Source organism: Narcine bancroftii, chromosome 3 (assembly GCF_036971445.1).
Source record: "Narcine bancroftii isolate sNarBan1 chromosome 3, sNarBan1.hap1, whole genome shotgun sequence".
Lineage (NCBI taxonomy): Eukaryota > Metazoa > Chordata > Chondrichthyes > Torpediniformes > Narcinidae > Narcine > Narcine bancroftii.
This window is the reverse complement of record NC_091471.1, coordinates 282,770,672-282,794,488: the sequence shown is the minus strand read 5'-3', so window position 1 is coordinate 282,794,488 and position 23,817 is coordinate 282,770,672. Positions and strand designations below refer to the sequence as shown.

General features: G+C 43.2%; 1 protein-coding gene and 1 long non-coding RNA gene across 5 annotated transcripts in view; one reads left to right on the top strand and one right to left on the bottom strand.

Annotated features, from left to right (window-relative positions):
• LOC138758860 (dual specificity mitogen-activated protein kinase kinase 3) overlaps window positions 1-23,817 on the bottom strand; it is a 175,184-nt gene that overhangs the window by 115,445 nt on the left and 35,922 nt on the right. The window contains exon 1 of one of the 3 annotated variants that reach the window (XM_069928363.1): window positions 12,460-12,672. The exons of 1 other annotated variant lie outside the window; for it this stretch is intronic. In XM_069928363.1, coding sequence (XP_069784464.1) covers window positions 12,460-12,475 — 16 coding nt within the window. In that variant the 5' untranslated portion in view covers window positions 12,476-12,672. Of the gene's footprint in view, window positions 1-12,459; window positions 12,673-23,817 lie in introns of those variants that run through there. One more of the 3 variants, XM_069928360.1, reaches the window with a different exon arrangement.
• On the top strand, window positions 12,592-21,186 carry LOC138758864 (uncharacterized). Of its 2 annotated transcripts, none has more exons than XR_011354516.1 (3): window positions 12,592-12,837; window positions 13,851-14,110; window positions 20,974-21,186. It is a non-coding gene; the product is annotated as an uncharacterized lncRNA (long non-coding RNA). The 2 variants fall into 2 exon arrangements; XR_011354515.1 differs by having other exon boundaries at window positions 12,592-12,882.

The following is a 23,817-nucleotide window of genomic DNA, read 5'->3' as shown; positions in this document are numbered from 1 at the left end:
GCAGCACCTAATAAATAGAACTAATCTGCTTGTTACATTATGATCCATTGATAAAGGCAACAAAAATACAAAGAGCCAAACTAAAGAATTCTTTTCTTTGGCTTGGCTTCGCAGATGAAGATTTATGGAGGGGTAAATGTCTACGTCAGCTGCAGGCTCGTTTGTGGCTGACAAGTCCGATGCGGGACAGGCAGACACGGTTGCAGCGGTTGCAAGGGAAAATTGGTTGGTTGGGATTGGGTGTTGGGTTTTTCCTCCTTTGCCTTTTGTCAGTGAGGTGGGCTCTGCAGTCTTCTTCAAAGGAGGTTGCTGCCCGCCGAACTGTGAGGCGCCAAGATGCACGGTTTGAGGCAATATCAGCCCACTGGCAGTGGTCAATGTGGCAGGCACCAAGGGATTTCTTTAGGCAGTCCTTGTACCTCTTCTTTGGTGCATCTCTGTCATGGTGGCCAGTGGAGAGCTCGCCATATAACACGATCTTGGGAAGGCGATAAGTCCTCCATTCTGGAGACGTGACCGACCCAGCGCAGTTGGATCTTCAGCAGTGTGGATTTGATGCTGTCGGTCTCTGCCATCTCGATGTTACTTCGATGTTAGGGATGAAGTCGCTCCAATTAATGTTGAGGATGGAGCAGAGACAACGCTGGTGGAAGCGTTCTAGGAGCCGTAGGTGGTGCCGGTAGAGGACCCATGATTCGGAGCCAAACAGGAGTGTGGGTATGACAACGGCTCAGTATACGCTAATCTTTGTGAGGTTTTTCAGTTGGTTGTTTTTCCAGACTCTTTTGTGTAGTCTTCCAAAGGCGTTATTTGCCTTGGTGAGTCTGTTGTCTATCTCATTGTCGATCCTTGCATCCGATGAAATGATGCAGCCGAGATAGGTAAACTGGTTGACCGTTTTGAGTTTTGTGTGCCCGATAGTGAGGACACTGATCTCCCAGTGACTGCAAAAGTTTAAAGTAGCTTATTCCAGGATTCAGAGGTTCGTTAACCTCCACGATCAGGGAGGTGGTACAGGAGCATTTATATAAAAAAAACGGAATTGCCAGTTTGGGAAATAACTTCTTCCCACAGGCAATTGTAACCTTGGGTCTCTACAAATCAAAGAAGTACATTATTCAAAAAAATATTTTATATCTATCTATATGTAGTGTATGGTGTGGTCCGGAGAAACATTGTTCTGTCGGGTAATTTATGTAGTCATATGGAAAGGTCAAAAGGATGAAATAGCAACAAACTTCGAGAAGCGTTTTAGGAGGAAACCGAAATTGGTGGCATGGTTAATGTGGGGTGACGCAGTTAGCACAACACTGGTTCGAATCCGCTGCTGTCTGTCAATGTATACATTCTCCCTGTGACCTGCATGGGTCTCATCCAGGTGCTCCTGTTTCCTCACACATTCCGAAGATGCACGGGCTTAGTAGGATAATTGGGTGGTGTGGGCCGGAAGAGCCATTAGTGTGCTTCATGTCTAAAATTAAAAATATTTATATTTCTTGACCAAGTGGCCAATGGACAACCACGAAAACCAGAGTTAGTATCACATGGACTTTTTAATTCAATGAATGAGACACGGATCAACCATTAAGATTGTTCATGATATTAACAAGCAGAACAAAGGAAACAGATGAATCAGAGTCCCTCTCGCCTACTTCAATGGCGAACAAGAAAGATCACACCGTTTTCAAACCCACTTTTCCACCTCATCACCACATTGAACACACTCGATGAATAGTTTCCACTGGTCTCCTGGAGGTAAAGTAATACGGGACTTGCAATCCACTTGCAGAAAGAAGTGGCCAGCTCTCCCATACTCCTTCGCTCTTTTCACATCCCCAAGAAATGGCCCTCAACAGGCTTTCGCAGGGGAAGTGATCAGAACACAATCCCTCCAGGGTCTTGGATATACAGTAGCTCAAAAAGCATTGAGGTGGTCAGGTACATTTTAAGATCTGAATAACCTTCAGAGCACTTGCTTACCCTCCCTTTTCATTATCCACAGGGAAAGAGAAATGGTGATTGATCCAAAATATGAATTCCAATTGTGCATTGTCAATTCCATAATTGTTAAAAAAGTAAAAGATACAATTGCAGACAATCACTTGCAAATGATTGAAGTGAGATCCAATTCTCTTTAAATCATTTTACTCCAACCTGGCATTGCAAAATTCACTAAATGCTAAAGGAAGAACTTCACGCCCTAAATTCAGGTGAACTTTGCCACTGCAGTATTAATGTTGAGACAACAAAACACAAGTGATACTGTTATCTCACCAACCTTTGAAAGGAAAGTGATGACATTAAAGTGACACACTTTGAAGTCAAATACCAGAGTATTCCATGCATTGCACCTATGCTCCAGAAAACAAATGCAGACAACCTGCATGTAAAATAGCAATTTAAGTAATCCCAGAGTACTTCACAGAAATAACAGTCAACATTTTCACTTGGCTGCTCAATTCGAGACGTATTCAGAGAGAAAACCAAAAACTAGATAAAAGTAGGAAGATTTCGTTAGTAATTAAATTTCCTGCTTTCAAGCGACATCATAAGTACTTGGAGTGGATGACATTCAGCAGATTAAAGAAAGCAATCTTTAATCGTGTTGTAGGGTCACAACATTTTCATCCATTTCATTCCACAGTTGAAAGAGATGGTTGGGAAAGCTGTCTGCGTCTGCGCTGGTTAAATCCCTACAACACTGACAGATTAACAGATTGCAAAGCAAAGAATTTGCTCATACACTAATCAACCATTACATTCAGGAGCTGTGAGCAAGGTGTCAATGTTTTCAGCCAAAATACACAACCCAGCAGCAAAGAGTAAAATTGTAAAGATTCTTAAAAAAAACAAATTCACTTACAAGTAGAATTTCACACATGGAAGGGACAAAGGCCAGGTTATTCTTTTGTTTTGTATTTAGAAAGCACAAGTCAAAGAAAGAACATGATATATGAGATTAAAGACTTCTTTCAGGGTAGAAGTCTGAAAAATTGTGGATTTAAATCCCTGCAAACTCTGCAATCCAGCTCTGGGTCTTCTGCGGGGCAAGTGTAGCCTTTAATTTGAAGAGGAAGCAAACAAAAAAAGATCAAAAGTTATTATTCAATGACTTTGGAATTGCCACCAACATTTCTCCTCAACCTTGATCAAGCTGGGGGGAGTCACATGATGGAGTAGTGGCCGGTTAGGTAAAACCAGCCTTCTCCAGAAAAAAGAAGTTAGGAAAAGACAAAGCACGACAAAAATAAAATATAAGAAATAGAAGATAAAGTTACAGAGAAAAGAAAAAAAATGGCACCCAAGGAGAAAGTAAAAACAACCAAAAAAAAGTCACCGGAGAAGAAAGAAGGCGGCCTTACCTGCACGAAGGAACAGGGAGCTGTGGTGGCAGGGAACACCCGATCCCAGAGGTCGGTGCCTGCCCTGCAGAGTTGCGACCTCCAGACCGGTGGACTTCAAAAATGGTTCTCTGAGCCAAACAAAAGTGCGCAACTGCGCAATCAAAGGAAAAAGAATACACCAGCAGTAGGAGGGCTCAGCAGAGGAGCGGGCAGCCACAGTGTGAACAGCTGAGGGACGCCCGACACCAGGGTGCTCAGCTGGAGGATGGCAGCAGGGGAGGGAGCGAGGAAACAGACAAGGGAGAAAGATGGAGGGGTGTCCGACAAGAGAACCAACTGCAGGAGGCCTGAGAGAAGGGCAGTCCAGGAGGGGAAGACCAACAGCAAGTGGCCCAGCAAGAGAAAGCCCAACAAAGAGATATAAGCAGCTCATCAGGAAAAACAGAAGAGACACAGACACAAAGAGAAGACACAAACACAGGTACAGACACAGAAGAGGAGGAAGAAGACGAACAAGATCTGCAGAGAAATAGAAGGTAAAACTGATGGACAGAATATAGATAAAGCCTTTTTTGAAGAACAAATGAGAGCATTAAAAGAATGGTTGTCATTAGAATTTAGTGCAATTAAAAGGAAAATGAAAAGAACAGAATATAAAATGCAAAGTTTAGAACTGGTCATGACAGAAATGGGGAAAAGAGCAGAAATTGTGAAAGAGTGGGAAACGGCTGTAGAAATGGAAGTAAATGATTTAAGAGAAAAATGGGAAGAGAGTGACAAAAAAATTAAAGAGACACAAGAGTTGTTATCCCAGAAAATTGATATGTTGGAAAATTATAGTAGGCGAAACAACACAAAAATAGTGGGCCTGAAGGAAGATGAAGGCGGCACAGACATGAAGGAATTTATAAAAGAATGGATCCCGTTTTGAGTTTTGTGTGCCCAATGGAGATGTGGGGGGGGGGGGGGGGCTGGTAGTCATGGTGGGGAGCTGGCTGATGGAGGACCTCAGTTTTCTTCCAGGCCAAACATTTTGGAAGTTTCCGCAAAGCAGGACGTCAAGCGCTGAAGAGCAGGCTCTGAATGGGCAACTAAAGCGGCATCGTCTGCATAGAAGTAGTTCACGGACAAGCTGCCCATCAGGCTCACCTTGCATAAACATATACATACACATATATATACGTGTGTGTGTGTGTGTGTGTGTGTGTGTGTGTGTGTGTGTGTGTGTGTGTGTGTGTGTGTTTTTGTTTATGTCTGACAACCGAATTATATATATCTGACAACCGAACCGAACCCCAACCATCCAGAATCCCAGTCTGGTTCAGGCACAATAATTGGCCAGCGTAACAGAGACAAAATGAGTGGTGGACTAGCCTCGCCAAACGAACCCAGCTCAGCGCGGACATTGGCGACTTCAGGGGTTTTTACGAGGCTCTAAAGGCTGTGTATGGCCCCTCACCCCAAGTCCAAAGCCCGCTGCGCAGCTCAGATAGCCAAGTCCTCCTCAGCTCAGACAGCAAAGTCCTCCTCAGCTCAGACAGCAAAGTCCTCCTCAGCTCAGACAGCAAAGTCCTCCTCAGCTCAGACAGCAAAGTCCTCCTCAGCTCAGACAGCAAAGTCCTCCTCAGCTCAGACAGCAAAGTCCTCCTCAGCGACAAGATCTCCATCCTCAACCGATGGTCAGAACATTTCCAATCTCTTTTCAGTGCCAAACGCTCAGTCCAAGATTCCGCCCTGCTCCAGCTCCCTCAACAGCCCCTAAGGCTAGAGATGGATGAGGTCCTCACCCGGGAAGAGACATATAAGGCAATTGAACAACTGAAAAGTGGCAAAGCAGCAGGTATGGATGGAATCCCCCCCCAGAGGTCTGGAAAGCTGGCGGCAAAACTCTGCATGCCAAATTGCATGAGTTTTTCAAGCTTTGCTGGGACCAAGGAAAACTGCCTCAGGATCTTCGTGATGCCATCATTATCACCCTGTACAAAAACAAAGGCGAGAAATCAGACTGCTCAAACTACAGGGGAATCACGCTGCTCTCCATTGCAGGGAAAATCTTCGCTAGGATTCTCCTAAATAGAATAATACCTAGTGTCGCCGAGAATGTTCTCCCAGAATCACAGTGCGGCTTTCGCGCAAACAGAGGAACTAATGACATGGTCTTTGCCCTCAGACAGCTCCAAGAAAAGTGCAGAGAACAAAACAAAGGACTCTACATCACCTTTGTTGACCTCACCAAAGCCTTTGACACCGTGAGCAGGAAAGGGCTTTGGCAAATACTAGAGCACCTCCGATGCCCCCCAAAGTTCCTCAACATGGTTATCCAAATGCACGAAAACCAACAAGGTCGGGTCAGATACAGCAATGAGCTCTCTGAACCCTTCTCCATTAACAATGGCGTGAAGCAAGGCTGTGTTCTCGCACCAACCCTCTTTTCAATCTTCTTCAGCATGATGCTGAACCAAGCCATGAAAGACCTCAACAATGAAGACGCTGTTTACATCCGGTACCGCACGGATGGCAGTCTCTTCAATCTGAGGCGGCTGCAAGCTCACACCAAGACACAAGAGCAACTTGTCCGTGAACTACTCTTTGCAGACGATGACGCTTTAGTTGCCCATTCAGAGCCAGCTCTTCAGCGCTTGACGTCCTGTTTTGCGGAAACTGCCAAAATGTTTGGCCTAGAAGTCAGCCCGAAGAAAACTGAGGCCCTCCATCAGCCAGCTCCCCACCATGACTACCAGCCCCCCCACATCTCCATCGGGCACACAAAACTCAAAACGGTCAACTAGTTTACCTATCTCGGCTGCACCATTTCATCAGATGCAAGGATCGACAACGAGATAGACAACAGACTCACCAAGGCAAATAGCGCCTTTGGAAGACTACACAAAAGAGTCTGGAAAAACAACCAACTGAAAAACCTCACAAAGATTAGCGAATACAGAGCCGTTGTCATACCCACACTCCTGTTCGGCTCCGAATCATGGGTCCTCTACCGGCATCACCTACGGCTCCTAGAACGCTTCCACCAGCGTTATCTCCGCTCCATCCTCAACATTCATTGGAGCGACTTCATCCCTAACATCGAAGTACTCGAGATGGCAGAGGCCGACAGCATCGAATCCACGCTGTTGAAGATCCAACTGCGCTGGGTAGGTCACGTCTCCAGAATGGAGGTATATCGCCTTCCCAAGATCGTGTTATATGGCGAGCTCTCCACTGGCCATCATGTCAGAGGTGCACCAAAGAAGAGGTACAAGGACTGCCTAAAGAAATCTCTTGGTGCCTGCCACATTGATCACCGCCAGTGGGCTGATATCGCCTCAAACCGTGCATCTTGGCGCCTCACAGTTCGGCAGGCAGCAACCTCTTTTGAAGAAGACCGCAGAGCCCACCTCACTGACAAAAGACAAAGGAGGAAAAACCCAACACCCAACCAACCAATTTTCCCCTGGAACCGCTGCAACCGTGTCTGCCTGTCCCGCATCGGACTTGTCAGCCACAAACAAGCCTGCAGCTGTCGTGGACATTTACCCCTCCATAAATCTTCGTCCGCGAAGCCAAGCCAAAGATATAGACCAATATCTCTACATAACTCAGACTATAAGATAGTAGTGAAATTATTAGCAAACAAATTGGCCGATTGTGTACCAAAAATAGTAAAACAAGATCAAACTGGATTTATTAAGAAAGACAATGTCTGTAAACTTATTAATCTAATCCATGCAGTTCAAGGAAACAAGAAACCAACAGTGGCTGTTGCTCTAGTCGCAGAAAAGCCTTTGACAGAGTAGAGTGGAACTACTTATTTAAAGTATTACAGAAGTTCAATCTACCAGAAAAATATATAAATTGGATAAAAGCATTGTATAATGGACCGTTGGTAAAGATAGCAGTAAATGGATTAGTATCGAGTCACTTTAAGTAGGTCAACTAGACAGGGATGTCCACTACTCCCTCATTGTTCGCCTTAGCAATAGAACCTTTGGCAGAACTGATAAGAATAGAAAATAAAATAGAAGGGATAAAAATAAAGGACTATAAAATCAGCTTATTTGCAGATGATATCATAGTATACCTAACAGAACCAGAGGTATCAGTAAAAGAACTACATAAGAAATTGAAGGAATAAGGAGAAATATCAGAGTACAAGATCAACGCAAAGAAAAGTGATGTGATGCCAATGAGTAATGCAGACTAGACAGAATTTAAAAAAGAATCACCATTTAAATGGCAAGCACAAGCAATCCAATACCTAGGGATCAAGTTAGATAATAATTTAAGTCACTTGTACAAACTAAATTATTAGCCACTAATAAAGAAATTGCAGGAAGACTTAGAAAATTGGAAAGAATTACCGCTAACGTTGATAGGGAGTGCAAACTCCATTAAAATGAACGTGTTCTCAAGGATACAATACTTATTTCAAACATTACCAATTCCCTTAACAGAAAAATTCTTCAATGAACTAAAGAGAATAATAAGGGAATTCTTGTGGAAAGGGAGAAAACCGAGGATAGCGTTAGATAAATTAGCAGAGAGGTATAATCAAGGTGGTTCGCAGTTACCAAACATTAGAAATTATTATAGAGAAACACAATTAAGGTATTTATCAGATTTTTACCAGACAAGGGAAAAACCAGACTGGACTAAGATAGAACGAGATAAAATAGGGGAGAAAGAACCCGAACATATATTTTACAAGTGGGATGAAAAGTTGGTGCAATATAAAAGCTCACCAGTATTGCATCATTTACTTAATATATGGAAGATTCACTTAGAAAGGAAAAAAATGAATTACCAAATACCAAAATTATTATTGACACAAAATCCACTAATCCCTTTTACAATAAATATCCTTGCCTTTAGATAATGGGAGAGAAAAGGAATCAAAAGAATAGAAAATTGTTTTTTTGGGAAATAATTTATTAACATTTTAACAGTTGGAAGTACATATATGGAATAACTCATGGTGCAATGTTCGCATATCATCAACTGAAAGCTTATTTAATGGATAAATTGGGAAACTGATTGAGATTATCAGAAGGAAGCAGCTTTGAATATGTGATTACAGACACAATTATAATTAAAAGATTTATACCAACATGAATATTAAACTAAGATAAGGAAAATGATGAAATAAACTATAAACCTAAACAAAAAGGGGAAAAGGATTTAAACATAAAAGATAAAAAATGAACCATGGGAAAAGTTATGTTCTGGAACTATGAAGAATATAATAAACACAAGGTTACGCATGATACAGTATAATTGGTTACACTTATATATGACTCCTCAAAAATTAAAAGAATGGGATTCAACATGGGGATATGGGAGAAGGCAGGTAGGTGGAGTTAGGTCATAAATTAGATCAGCCATGATCATATTGAACGGCGGAGCAGGCTCGATGGGCCATTTTTGGCCTACTCCTGTTCCTACTTCCTATGTTCCTATTATCAGATAGATGTTTTCACTGTAAGGAGGAAATGGGAAGAATTTGGGAAGAACTAAATCAGATATTAAATAATATCACAAAAAATAACATACCAAAAAATCCAGAGCTATTTCTTTTAAGTAACATAAGTAGTAGAGAATTAGGCCTCAAATTGGATAAAGCGCAAAAAAGATTCATTATTATAGTCTTAGCGATAGCAAAAAAATGATTAATGTCAACTTGGAAAATGGAAGAGAGCCTGAGAATACAGCATGGAAATGAATAAATGTATCCCATTGTTATTCCAAAATAAAGTCACATTGTTTGAACAAATTTGGGAACCGTACATGGAACATAACAGAGAGAGCTTGCCTCGGACCTCCACCCTCTAGAATAAGAAGTCAAAACTATTTGATTCAGTGTGTAATAAATAGATGACACATTTTTCTTGTTTATTTTCCTTTGTGTGAAGATATTGTTTTATTATATTGTATATGTTGAATATTTATGGGATTTGGAGGGGGGAGGGAGGGAAAGTGGGGGGGGGGAAGGGAAAGGGAGAAAATGCCAATGCGTATATTTAAAGAGAAACATTTGTACATATTTTGGATGATATGGTTCACAGTGTGAAAAATTTAAAAAATTATTAAAAAACCCATGATCAAGCTGGATTGAATTTTTCATTGTGATGTATCAAGATACAGTAAAAAGCTAAACAGCTTCATTTTGCGTGGTATACAGGCAAGTAAACATCCAGCAAGCAGTGCAATCATAACAAATAAATTGGGCAACACCAATTAGGACAATGCTGTTACAAGCACCAGCAACCAGGGAGGGGGCCAATGAGCAAAAAAGCAAGTAATGGAATGTGCTAGGTGAAACAGGGACAATAAATGGAGACAGATCAGGTTATTAACTAGAAACTGGAAAGTTCAATATTTATACGATCAATTGAAGGCTCCCCAAGTGGAATATGACATGCAGTTCTTCAGGTTTGCTTTTGGCTTCATCCTGGCAATGAACGAGACCAAGGAGAGGCAGGTCTACATGGGAATGGGAAGAGGAATCAACAATGCATGGCAACCAGGGAATCCAGCCAATATGTTAGGGCAGAGCATCTGTGCTCGAAAAAGCATTTACTGCCTGACCCAAGGCTCCTCCAGCTTCTCATTGACCATTCAAGGTTCCAGCATCTCCAGTTTCTCGAACTGAAGTTCAAAAGATCTTCATTAAAAAAATATGACTATGTCACCAAGCCATAATGGCCCAAAATTTCATCTTCAAATCAGTTGACCTTTGCTCGAATTATTTTGTGGTTAAAAATCTAACTCAAGGCGAGATTTTTGTAGAAAGCACTTCCTCTCCCTCATCCCTACGGTGACTTCTTCTGGAAACTGCAACTGTGGACTTGCTGCACCGAACTGAACTATACATCAGAGCTTGTCATACCAATTCTCCCAGATCCATAGCCAAAGGGGCAAGGTTCAGTGTACCTAGTGCAACAGTCCTCAAACAAAGCCAAAGACTTCAAGAGGAATATGGCAAATAGTGGCTTTGAAAAAAAAATCTGACTAATCAAGTTTAGAGCGTGGTGAAATATAGGTATTATTTCATCTTCATTGGTTTATTTGATCGTTCTAAAGATATGCTGGACCGAATGATATCTGCACATAAAGCATTACAAGAATGTATTGTTCGTGACCTTTGAATTTGTAATGTGCATCGAAAGAACCAAAGACTTGTTGATCCAAACCAAGGAATTTATTAACTAAAAGACTGGAGCATATCACAAGTAGGTCGACCAGTCCAGAATGACCTGGTCTGGCTAGGAGCAATCCTTTAAGACCTGCCAGTAGGCGAGGCTACACTCTCAACCAATCACAGTCATCCTACACTCTCTTTCTTTCTTTGGCTTGGCTTCGTGGATGAAGATTTATGGAGGGGTAAATGTCCACGTCAGCTGCAGGCTCATTTGTGGCTGACAAGTCCGATGCGGGACAGGCAGACACGGTTGCAGCGGTTGCAAGGGAAAATTGGTTGGTTGGGGTTGGGTTTTTCCTCCTTTGTCTTTTATCAGTGAGGTGGGTTACACTACCATCGGTACATATGTACATCTACACATTGGTAATAGAATCTGTGCTATCACAGAATTGTTTAGAATTAACTGAGAATTGTATCAGCAGTTGGAGATTAATTATATACCTTCAATCGCAAAGAGCTGAATAAAAATTACTTAAAATGTTAATTTGTCAAGTGAAATACAGCAGGTGAGATGCGAAATATTTTTTTTAAAAACACACCCTTGCAGAAAGAATTAGTCCCAAGTCAATGACTCTCTCCACAAATACTCACCAATTTTTTTTAACTGTAGCTCCATGAACTACAAATTATAGTTTTAAATTTACTTTCAAAGACCACAACAACATTAGCATTCAGAAAGGCATGGTCTCACTGAGGCAAGCTAGGACAAGGTTGTGCATCTGTCTCCTGACTGCATTCTGTCCCATGGCAGATCCTCGCTCGTTTCACAAGAGCTCTTTCCGGCTCTGCGATTTACTCTTGCAGCACCTCTTCTCCTTGAAGGAGCCAAAGGCTCAAGCTCCCTCATCTTAAATGAAAGGTCTGGCCATCCACTCTCGGAGGATTTAAGTCATTGCATCTGGATCACATCTGCAACATGCTTCACCCCCAAAGTCAGAGCTTGGCGGATTGACTGCTTGGAGCAGCTCTCAAGCCCAGCAACAGGATGGAATTTAACCACTTAAACCATTTATCATGAAATATTTCTCTCTCCTTCGACCTCCAGCACCCGAAGAGGCCATTCCGGCCCACGTGTCCGTGCTTCCCAATTAACCCCCGGTGAGTTTCGAACAGTGGGAGGATCCCCCCCCCTTCCAGACACGTGGGACGGACGGACAGCGCGGGATTCGAACCCCCGTCCCGATCACTGGTGCTGTCAATGCGTTGCCCTGACCGCTGCGCCTGCCTTGGTGCTTGAAAACGGATGAATATTAAACTGGGCTGAACAGAGAAACCAAAACCTTGTTCAGCAATTTTGTGGCGCAGCTGATCCAAAAATTCTCAAAGCAGAAAGGGCTTTTGCAACAAAAGATTAGCCACGCTTCCTTTCAAAAAGCACCATTCAAAAGGAAAGACCTGCAACTTTTAAATCGGACCACACGAACTAGAAACCCTATTGTGGCAAGACATCACAGAAAACCCCAATGATGCAAATTTACCTTTTCTTTCTCCCCATCATTTAAAAACATGCTTAAAATAGCTGAGCCAAGACGCCGCTTAAATGATAACTTGCAGCTCTAGGCTGACCGTGAGAAGGCTTGAGCCATTCTGCCCGGCAAAGCCCGTGCACTCCACCTTTCCATGGACATCACTGGTAAGGATCGCGCCCCGTGTGCAAGAGAGCCGAGCCAGTTCCGCCCAGCTCTCAGGAGTTGGCTCCATTTGTCACTGGAGCAGGTCACTCCCTGCTTTCGGACTCTGCAGCAAACCAGCTTCTGTTGCATTGAAGGTGAGTTGTGCAACAAATGGAAGTCAACAAGCCAGCTCCAGAACTCCCGCTGCCCTCGGCCAGCCCGATGCATCGTCCAGCTCGCTGCACGCGTACTTGCCCTTGTACAAAACAGCTTTGTGGAGTCGCTCCAAGACATTTGCAAAGCTTACCTCGTCTCCTGTCCATGGGTTCCCAGAATTGCAGCTGAGGCGTGACGTGCCTTTTAGGGGAAGTCTCATTAAAGTAAAGCTGAACGCTCTGCACCCCCCCCCCCCCCCCCCCCCGCCTTGCACACTGCTGCACAATTCGCGGCGGCAGGGCTCCCCTGACAATGCTCGCTCCTTCCCCGGCCGTGCACCAGTTGATGGCAATTGGCTTCCGTGTGTTAAAGCACCATCCTGGCCCCCACCCTTTTGCTCAACGCTGCTGGCTTCAATCCTCCCTTTCAACTCCACTGCCATAAGCAGCGTCAAGCCGCAGCAATGAGCCAATCTTGACCATGTCCATGACATCACACAGGAAGTTGAACTGCCAGACAGAAGAGAGAGGTACGGTTCAACACGCCCAGATCCTAAAGTGATTGTCGTCTTGACGTGGGTGTTGTTTACTTTTCAAGAACTTTCTCCCATTGTTAACATTCAAAGAAAAATGGTCATTTGCACTCAGTGCTTGACTGCAACGACAGCTGCAGGAGTTGCATTGAGCTCCCTTTCCTTGTCCAACGTGTCTTGACTAACCATTCAATCTTCCAGACAGGTGGCGACCATCTGGCCCATCTCGTTTCTGCTAACCCTTCATAGAACCCCAAACCCATCTAACAATACCGCACAGAAACAGGCCCCACTCGTCTGTGCCAAACTAGTATTGACCTGCACCCAGCCCATCGCCCTCCATACCACTCTAATCCATGGACCTGTCCAAATTCTTCTTAAAAATTAAAATTCAGCCTGCATTCATCACTTCAATTGGCAGCTCCTTCCACACTCCCACCACTCTGTGTGAAGAAGTTCCCCCTAATGTTCCCTCTAATCCTTTCCCCTTTAACCCAGGTTTGTATCTCACCTCCCCTCAGCTACATTTACTCTATCCCCTTCATAATTTTAAATAATTATCAAATCTCCCCTCATTCTTCTATTCTCTCGAGAATAAAATGCTAACTGTTTAACTTTTCCCTGTAACTCAGTTCCTGAAGTCTGGGTAAATCTTCTCTGCACTCTTTCAATCTTGTTGATATCTTTCCTGTAGTTAGGAAAGAAAACCGCACACAATACTCCAAATTTAGCCTTGTCTTGGACAATCTTACCCGAACATCCCAACTCCTATACTCAATACTTTAATTTATGAAGACCAATATGCCATAAGCTCTCTTTATAATCCAAACTACCTGTGATGCCACTTACAGAAGAGAACATTTACTCCCTCGCCCCTCCTTGTACCCACAATCTTCTCCTCTGATATATCCTTTAAAGTCCCGTTTCAAAATAGATCATTATAGATCACAGTTGCTTGCTATGTAAAAACATACTCCTTGCCTCTCGTTCACTTTTCCACTAATCTCCAGGATCTGACCTTGCTTTAAAAAAAAAATCGGAGAATGGCTGTCAGACGCAATGACCATGCAACTCAAACCTCTAATTTACTGCCCCTGCATCGGTCTGCGAGAGGCAACCCCACCAGAAATTGAATGGATCAATAGACTTGTACATCCAGTCTCCACCTGAACACCATTCTCCCACCCTCTGATGTCAGACTATAAACAAATCGACAATGCAAGGGCAACACCACGCATACAGCTGCAGTGAACCAGATGGAAAGGCATTGGTGAGTACTCCTGAGTATGTAGACAACGGGTTTCAGGAAAGGAGAAAGAAGTTTCTTAATTAGGGAACACCCCCAAGCAATAAGAGCACAATTTGTGCCAGTTCAGTCTTTCACCTCTGAATTCTCAAGTTCGTTATCATCTTACTGTACACGTTAAGCCAGATGAAGCAGCTTTTCTCCTGACCATGGTACACTTGCATCATACAGAGCTAGAGTGGCAGCCATTTTGAAGCTCAACCATGCTATCAGATTGAATGCCATTGCTCAATTGCTGGCTGGGCAAAGTTGGTCAGAATCGTTAATAATCCTCAAATCATACACTTGGCCTAGGTGCAAATCTTTATATCAATATCTTTTCTGATCAGCAAGCTATAATTTAACATCATCCCTCCCTCATGTAAAAAAAAAGTAATTTACAAATCTTGAGCAAATTGCTGGAGACGCTGGTGGCAACCCTAATATTAACATCTACACTAAAAAAAAATGAATGGTAAATAGGATGGTAGGATTGTGTAGTTCTTCAGAAATACATATAAACATTTATATCCACCAAAGATTAAATGTCACCTGCTGAATAGATTTATTTTTACTGAACTTGACACAATGGTTTGGGCAAATGAAAGAATAATTGATCTGCGATAAATATAATTTCAAGCAATAAGCTATTGAATTGGAAGGTATCAAATGATAGATCACATCTCAGGTACTTGCAATTCAACCAGCTTTCCGGATGAGTTGTAACATTCTTCAACCACAAGTCAACCCAAAACCTTTAAACTGCAATCAACATGGCACAGTTAGTTAGAGTAATTGGAAGCAACAAAATCAGTGACAAGGTGTGTACACCCTGATCATGCACCTACAATGCAGGGTTGCCACAGCATTCATTCATTCATTGATCTAATGCAGTATCAGGATAATGATGTGCTTTTTTTTTTGCACTGTATTGTCAAGGATAATAAAGCAGCATTTTGTATGTCGAACTATTCCATGAAATATTAAATATTTTTCCTCCCCACACAAATTGCAATTAATTAAGGAGTTCCTTTGAGATCCAGGTCAATAGTCCCCCATTAACCATAACAAATCCATAAAAATTGATCATTAATTTCATGTCTTTCTCTACAGAATGATTGTGCTTCAATTTACAAAGTACACAATTAAAACTACTTTAATGACATGATTAGATGCCTAATAAATGGGTAGAGTTTCTCTACCCATTTCTCTCAGAACAATTGCATGCAAATGTTTTAAATTTAAACTTATTTGTCACAAAATACCTAGTACAGTAGAAGGATTCCTCTGCATGCAAACAGATTACGTCTAACATTCATACAGCCATGTAAAGAGCATAGTTGCAGAAAACAAAGCAAAATGAACATCATCCAGATGATGCATCATTAACCTCTGAAGCTGATTTGGACACACAAGAGTTGGGCAGTGGTCATGAAAGTCACTGCATAGATGCAAGTTCCTCTTTCGCTCTTTCACAACATGCTCAGAAGCAGGATTTCCCCTGCACAAGTTCCTGATCCGAGCCACATTGCATTGGAAATCTGCCACGATTCAATGGACAGAAGTGCAAAGAGATGTACAATCACCATTAATGTCTTGCAAACAGCCCGTTTTGATGCATGGAATGACAGACAAAACACACCAGGCAACTGATGATGACTTGTTAAGTCAGGAAACAGGATGTGGTCCAGGGCTTGTACACGACTAATCAATAGCATAGAACTCTAAATTGTGCACACAAAAAGTAACGTAGTCTCAAACTAATCTGGTACTGTTTGCTTGCAGACAAAATCTCCCCATAGTACCACATCAATTGTGCTGCACTGATGGACCAGGAAGGCTAAATTTTGAAAGTTCTTGCCAAATGTAAATCTTGCATGTCTGATTCTAAAGGGTGATATCCTAGTGTTAAACATCCATTTATTCCAAATATGTACAAAATTGGCTGCAAAATGACAGATGGAATTTAATGCAGACATGCACAAAGTTTTGTGCTTTGGGATTAAATAAGATTAAAAGTATCGAGATTTACAAGGATGTTGCCAGAACTTGAGGAACTGAGTTACAAGCAAAGATTAATCAGGATAGAACTGTATTCCCTTGAGCATCTCACTCCAATATCTCACTCCAGTAGGGCACGGTACCCACCTGTTTAAAACAGACATCAAGCATACCAATCCCCAAGAACCTGCCTTAATGACTATTGACCAGTAGCAGAGGCTGGTGATGAAGCTCATCAGCTCCTGCCTGAACGATGACGTATACATTCCAGTTCACCTAACGTTGTAACAGGTCTACGGTGGATGCCATCTCATTGGCTCTACACCAGTGGTTTTCAAACTGCGCCCCTGAACTCAAATGCCACTTTAAGCAATCCCTATGCAATAAGGGCTCTGTGATTAGTAAGGGATTGCTTAAGGTGGTATGTGAGTGGAAACAAAAAGTTTGAAAACCACTGTTTTAATTGTACCTAATTGACTCGTTATGTGCACAGTTTCATAACTCCAAAGGAAATGGGCCAATGACAATTTTTCTCAAGCAAAATATTTCAGTAACAATTGGGTCTCGAGCAGTGGTTCTCAATCTTCCCCCCCCCCCCCACCAACTCACATACCACCTTAAGCAATCCCTTGCTAATCACAGAGCCCTTATTGCATAGGGATTGCTTAAGGTGGTATGTGAGTTTAAGGGGGGGGGGGGGGCAATTTGAAAACACTGCTCTATACAAAGCCCTGGAACACCTGGACAGCAAAGATGCATATATTAGGATGCTATTTATCGTCTGCAGTTCGGCACTTAACATCATCTTCCCATCAAAACTGATTAGCAAACTCCAAGACCTGAGAGTTAACACCCCACTGTGTAATGAGATCATGGATTTCCTCACCTCCAGACCACAATGAGTGTAGATTGGTAAGAACATCTCCTCCACAATCTCCATCAGTACCGGAGCACCACAGAGCTGTGTTCTTAGCCCCCTGCTTGACTCACTTTATACCTACGACTGTGTAGCTTTGATTCAATAACACCATCTACAAATTTGCTGACGATACCATGGTAGTGGGTTGTTTCAAGGAAGGGGATGAGTCAGCGTACAGGAAAGAGATTGAAAACTTGGCTGAATGGTGCACCAACAACAATCTTACACTCAATGACACCAAAACTAAGGAATGGATTGGCCTTCATAAATTAAAGTAATGAATATAGGAATTGGGATGCGATGGTGAAGGAAAGGAAAGCCAGTGTTTTACAATACAGTGATCATTGGGGGATCTTTCCTGGACCCAACACACCAATGGCATCATGAAGAAAGCATTTCTACTTCCTCAGGAGTTTGTGGAGGTTTGGTAGGACTCCAGAAACCCTGGCAAGTTTCTACAGAGGTATGGTGGAAAGTGTGCTGACCGGCTGCATCACAGTCTGGTATGGGAACACCAATACCAAAAGGTAGTGGCCATAGCCCAGGACATCACATGCAAAACCCTCCACACCACTGATTACATCTACTAGGAATGCTGCCGTCAGAGGGCAGCATCAATCGTCAAAGACCTTCACCACCCAGCACATGCACTGTTCTCACTGCTGCCATCAGGAAAGAGGTGTAGGTGCCACAAGACTCGCACCACCAGGTTCAGGAGCAGCTGCTCCCCCTCCACCATCAGACTCCTCAACCACAAACTCACTCAGGGACTCATTTAAGGACTCGCACTTGTGCACTTTTCTTTTTCTCTCTGTATTGCAGTTGGTTTTCATTCATCATTTTTACAGTTTTTATTTGTTTACAGTGTACAGTTTAATTTTTTTGCACTACCAATTAGAGGAAATTTTTCCATGCCCACAGGAAAAAAAAAGAATCTCAGGGTTATATGTGATGTGATGTATGAGCTTTGATAACAAATCTGAAATCTTTATCGACATACACATGCTACAATATACACCAAAATTCTTGCTTGCTCCTGCCAAACAGATAATTGAAAGGGAAAAAAATAACAACACTGTATACATTAAGTTACCACACAAAAAGGAGATAATAAATACAAAGATAGATCATAAATATTCTCAGTTACCATAATGAAAGAAAGAAAAAGTGGATTGACAATAGTGTAATCAAGCCTTTTGTGGTGCCAGAGTAATTTAAGATGATTTTGGGAGTAAGGGGAGGTTCAAGCAGTCAGGGAAAAGAGGTGCTGGACTTCAGGTTTCGGTGAGAAGAGGTTGTAATCAGGATGTTTTTTTAAAAAAAATATATATATATACATACACACACATATGTATACATGTATACATATATACATACTTATACATAAACATACCTTCTTCTTTGGCTTGGCTTCGCGGATGAAGATTTATGGAGGGGTAAATGTCCACATCAGCTGCAGGCTCGTTTGTGGCTGACGTCCGATGCGGGACAGGCAGACACGGTTGCAGCGGTTACAAGGGAAAATTGGTTGGTTGGGATTGGGTGTTGGGTTTTTCCTCCTTTGTCTTTTGTCAGTGAGGTGGGCTCTGCAGTCTTCTTCAAAGGAGGTTGCTGCCCGTCGAACTATGAGGCGCCAAGATGCACAGTTTGAGGCGATATCAGCCCACTGGCGGGGGTCAATGTGGCAGGCACCAAGAGATTTCTTTAGGCAGTCCTTGTACCTCTTCTTTGGTGCACCTGTCTCGGTGGCCAGTGGAGAGCTCGCCATATAACACTATCTTGGGAAGGTGATGGTCCTCCATTCTGGAGTCGTGACCTACCCAGCGAAGTTGAATCTTCAGCAGCATGGATTCGATGCTGTCGGCCTCTGCCATCTCAAGTACTTCGATGTTGGTGATGAAGTCGCTCCAATGAATGTTGAGGATGGAGCGGAGACAACGCTGGTGGAAGCGTTCTAGGAGCCGTAGGTGATGCCGGTAGAGGACCCATGATTTGGAGCCAAACAGGAGTGTGGGTATGACAACGGCTCTGTATAAGCTAATCTTTGTGAGGTTTTTCAGTTGGTTGTTTTTCCAGACTCTTTTGTGTAGTCTTCCAAAGGCGCTATTTGCCTTGGCGAGTCTGTTGTCTATCTCGCTGTTGATCCTTGCATCTGATGAAATGGTGCAACCGAGATAGGTAAACTGGTTGACCGTTTTGAGTTTTGTGTGCCCGATGGAGATGTGGGGAGGCTGGTACTCATGGTGGGGAGCTGGCTGATGGAGGACTTCAGTTTTCTTCAGGCTGACTTCCAGGCCAAACATTTTGGCAGTTTCCGCAAAACAGGACGTCAAGCGCTAAAGAGCTGGCTCTGAATGGGCAACTAAAGCGGCATCGTCTGCAAAGAATAGTTCACGGACAAGCTGCCCACCAGGCTCACCTTGCATAAGCATAAACATATACATACACACACATACATATATATATATATCTATATCTATAGATATATATATATATATCTATAGATATATATATATATATATCTATACACGTGTGTGTGTGTGTGTGTGTGTGTGTGTTTTTTTTTTTGTTTATGTCTGACAACCGAATTATATATATCTGACAACCGAACCGAACCCCAACCATCCAGAATCCCAGTCTGGTTCAGGCACAATAATTGGCCAGCATAACAGAGACTTCTGAAGGCCCCATAAACCTTGTGTATTATAAATACAGGGATTTAAAGAACTGACTTACAAGAATCTAAGCTAATTCTCCCATTATTTTTAAAGAAATTCTCAAGATAGCAAAGTTGGTTGTAGATGTGCAAACTACCTTGATAAGTTCAAGCCTGAAACATTGGCAATGTATCTTTCTCTTTGCTATATAAAGTACATTGTTTGACCTCCTGAGTTTCTCCATCATTGCATTTTCACTGAAAACTATTTATGTAACTGGGTACAGTTTTTGTTTCATTGGTTTAATTGAAGGGCATTAATACGGAAGATATTCAATGAATTGAAAATAAATCATAAGTGCATGCATAGCAAAAGAAAATAAATGTAGTACCACGGTAAAAAAAACAGTACATCAGGAAGGGGGAGGCTCAACTCTTTTGGCCAATGTGTTTTTATCTTGGTTTTGAGGGAAATTATTTCTGACATCCATAAAAAAATGATGTACAGACACCTCTCAGGAATGGAATCCTTACAGCAGAAGCATTCTCCACAGGGGCCATTTAGTCCCCCTAAGGGCCACAGCCTGAAATCATGAATTTTTTAAAAATTTAGTTGGAAGGAGAGAAGTACAGAAGAAACCAACTAAACCTGACTGCTTCACAGGGAAGGGGTCCATCTCCCAAAATAAAAGGTTATACAAGCATGGGTTGTCTTTTATTGCATTTATATCCTGAGTATGGATAGTATGAAGGCCCTAAAACACAGAGATTTAAGGTTCTGAAATCAAATGCACACATACCAATGCTCTCGATTGCTGATGTCCAGAATCATACAGAGGCATGCAGCGTAGAAATAGGCCTACTGAGTCCATGCTGACCATTAAATGCCCACTGAATAATCCAGTTGTTTATGTACCCACATTTGATCTGCTCAGCTGACACGAGTTGGCACACACCCATCACTGCTGACTCACAGGAACATATTCATTGGTCCTGAATCACACGAGTACCTCACAAAGGATTTGCATGCACTAAAACTCTTGGGCATGCAGGCTTGCAAACACCTGCACCTGTGCACGCGCCTAACCGAGGTGGACTGCACATCTCCTCAAGCATGCATTTCTCTCTTGTAAAGAGTCTGGCAGCAGCCACAGAAGGAACTCTGCATGGAAGCAATTGGTCCAGATAAAACAAATGAAAGCTAATAAAAATGCAGGGAATGTTTTTAATCATCATTCAATTCTTTAAATCTGTGTTGCCTTGAATTACCAGGGACACGGCTGCAGAGACAGTAACCCAGCATCCATCCTAACCTCTGGTGTTAACTGCATGGAGTTCGTACCTTCTCTTTGGGTCTGCGAGGATCTCAGCTGGGATTCTCCAGTTTCCTCCTACATCTCAAACACACAGACTGGCCTTTGGATGTTGCCCCAGGGGAATGGTAGATTTAGAGCTGGGTGGGGGAAATACAAGAATTAAAAAAAGATGGGATTAAAGTGATTTAGTGTAAGCGAGTTGCTGATGGCTGGTGCAGACATGGTGGATGGAGGGAATTGTGTCTGTGTGGTATTTCTCAAAGATTCATGAACACTGATATTTATAGAGTCCTGAACATCACTATTTATAGAGCCAGTCCAGGCCAAACCTAGCCTTTTTTTCCCACCCATTCTCAATCCACAACAATCAGATATCTTGTCAGGTAGCGTGCCCCTAGCAATGACGGTTTCGAGTCACTCTGGTAATTTCCACCACCTGCAATAGGACCCAGGCACATTTTCCCCTCCCCACTTTCCACATGGGTTGCTCCCTCCACGACTCATCCCTCCACGACTCATCCCTCCACGACTCATCCCTCCACGACTCATCCCTCCACGACTCATCCCTCCACGACTCATCCCTCCACGACTCATCCCTCCACGACTCATCCCTCCACGACTCATCCCTCCACGACTCATCCCTCCACGACTCATCCCTCCACGACTCATCCCTCCACGACTCATCCCTCCACGACTCATCCCTCCACGACTCATCCCTCCACGACTCATCCCTCCACGACTCATCCCTCCACGACTCATCCCTCCACGACTCATCCCTCCACGACTCATCCCTCCACGACTCATCCCTCCACGACTCATCCCTCCACGACTCATCCCTCCACGACTCATCCCTCCACGACTCATCCCTCCACGACTCATCCCTCCACGACTCATCCCTCCACGACTCATCCCTCCACGACTCATCCCTCCACGACTCATCCCTCCACGACTCATCCCTCCACGACTCATCCCTCCACGACTCATCCCTCCACGACTCATCCCTCCACGACTCATCCCTCCACGACTCATCCCTCCACGACTCATCCCTCCACGACTCATCCCTCCCCTCCCCTCCAAAAATTCATCAGGCAGTTTTCAAGGAGGAAAAGGTTTCAGCTGGACACCCTGCCTCCAACCCGACTCGAAATGTTTCCCTCCATGCATACCATCTGACCTGCAGTGCACAGAGGTGCTGGAGATACTCAGGTTGCACAGGAAGTTAAAGACAGACCCCTTCCTCTGGAGAGCCTGACCGGCTGAGTTCCTCCAGCACCCTTTTTAATGCATGTTCAAGCACATCACTTATGGTTTTTAGACTGAAGGCATGGAACGGCATAATCGAGGAATTTTGCCACGACATAGGCCGTCTAAAAAGGAAACGTGCAGGAGTCCATTCCTGCCCCGCAATTAATCCTGCAGGACCCCTACAACTTTTTGGAGGAAGCCTGTTGTATAAATCATACCGGAAAAAAATTGTTGACAGTCATCCACTCCACTGCACATCCAACCCCTGGGACTGTTGCACTCAGGTACTTGCAATTTAAAAAGGCCTCCAGTAATTATGTTAATTTTTTTTCTGCAATTTTCCCGTCATTGCAGTCTAAAAACCATAACTGAACAACAGCTGTCACCAGGAACCTTGAAAAATTTTCCTTCCTGGTTTGGAGATTATGGAAGTTAGCCTTGCGTCACCTTGCCAAGATTAAACAGTGCAGAACGGTGCAAGAATCTAGGCAGAGACATTCTAATTATTAAACAGCTAGTTAAACACGTTTACTGACAGTGTTTGGGGTGCCCTGCAAGGTTAATTGATTTTAAAATGATATTCAAAATATTGCCGTAGATTTTCCAACAATCAAAAAGGTCAAATGAATATCATCCATTTCCAGTCAATGCAATGACTCAAGATGCTTCCTCACACCCCAGTGAGGCAGCACAAATGCCTTAGCTCAACTTGTCTCAACAGGAAATGCAGAACTGTAAATGCCAGAGAAACAAGCTTTTGAGAAGTATCCTCATAGCATTCGCACTTTTCAGGCATGGAGAAGAACCCCCCCCCCCCCCCCCCCCCACACACACACACACACACACAAAGCCTTGAAGTCCAGACTGGTTTACTGCACTGGCCGTCATGTTTATATGGGTCCCAGGCTCTGACGTCATGACACCGCGTCACCGGAGCACTAGCCTGGAATTGGCTGGCGTTCCCACCAAAGCTCACTGTCTTTCCATCATGCAGGAGGTCACCCGGGAAGCAGGTCCGTATGGTCGCCGCGTTCGTCAACCATTTTGTGGGCCGGACCACTGCATTCACTTAAATTGTTCTGAGAAAAACCAGAAATATTTCAAATATTAACAGATTACCTGTCATACATTTCTAGCACTTCATTATACTTTCATTTCACATTTGCTTTTATTTATTTTCATTTTTCAAGTTTGATTTTTTTTAAAATATTGACTCTGCAGCTTGGGACCTAGCCTAACCCTCTCATCTTTTGTTCCCAAGAGATATTTTTCTGGTCTAACCTTATAGCTGATCTGATTCATCCCTGGGAACATTTAGTAAATCTCTTCTTTACCTGGTCCAGAGATTTTGGACCCATTCTAAATTTAGATACCTCTTGTTCAAGTTAGGTAACCTAGTGGAGGACTGCAAAATGACTTTGGTCACAGTGTCTGTCACTGAGCTCTCTTGGAGAATCCCAGCACAAGATTCGACACAGAATCTGGACAGTGAAGTAAATTAACTTCATCTTTTCACAAAGCACTGGACAACCAACCACGCCCCATTATTTCCAGA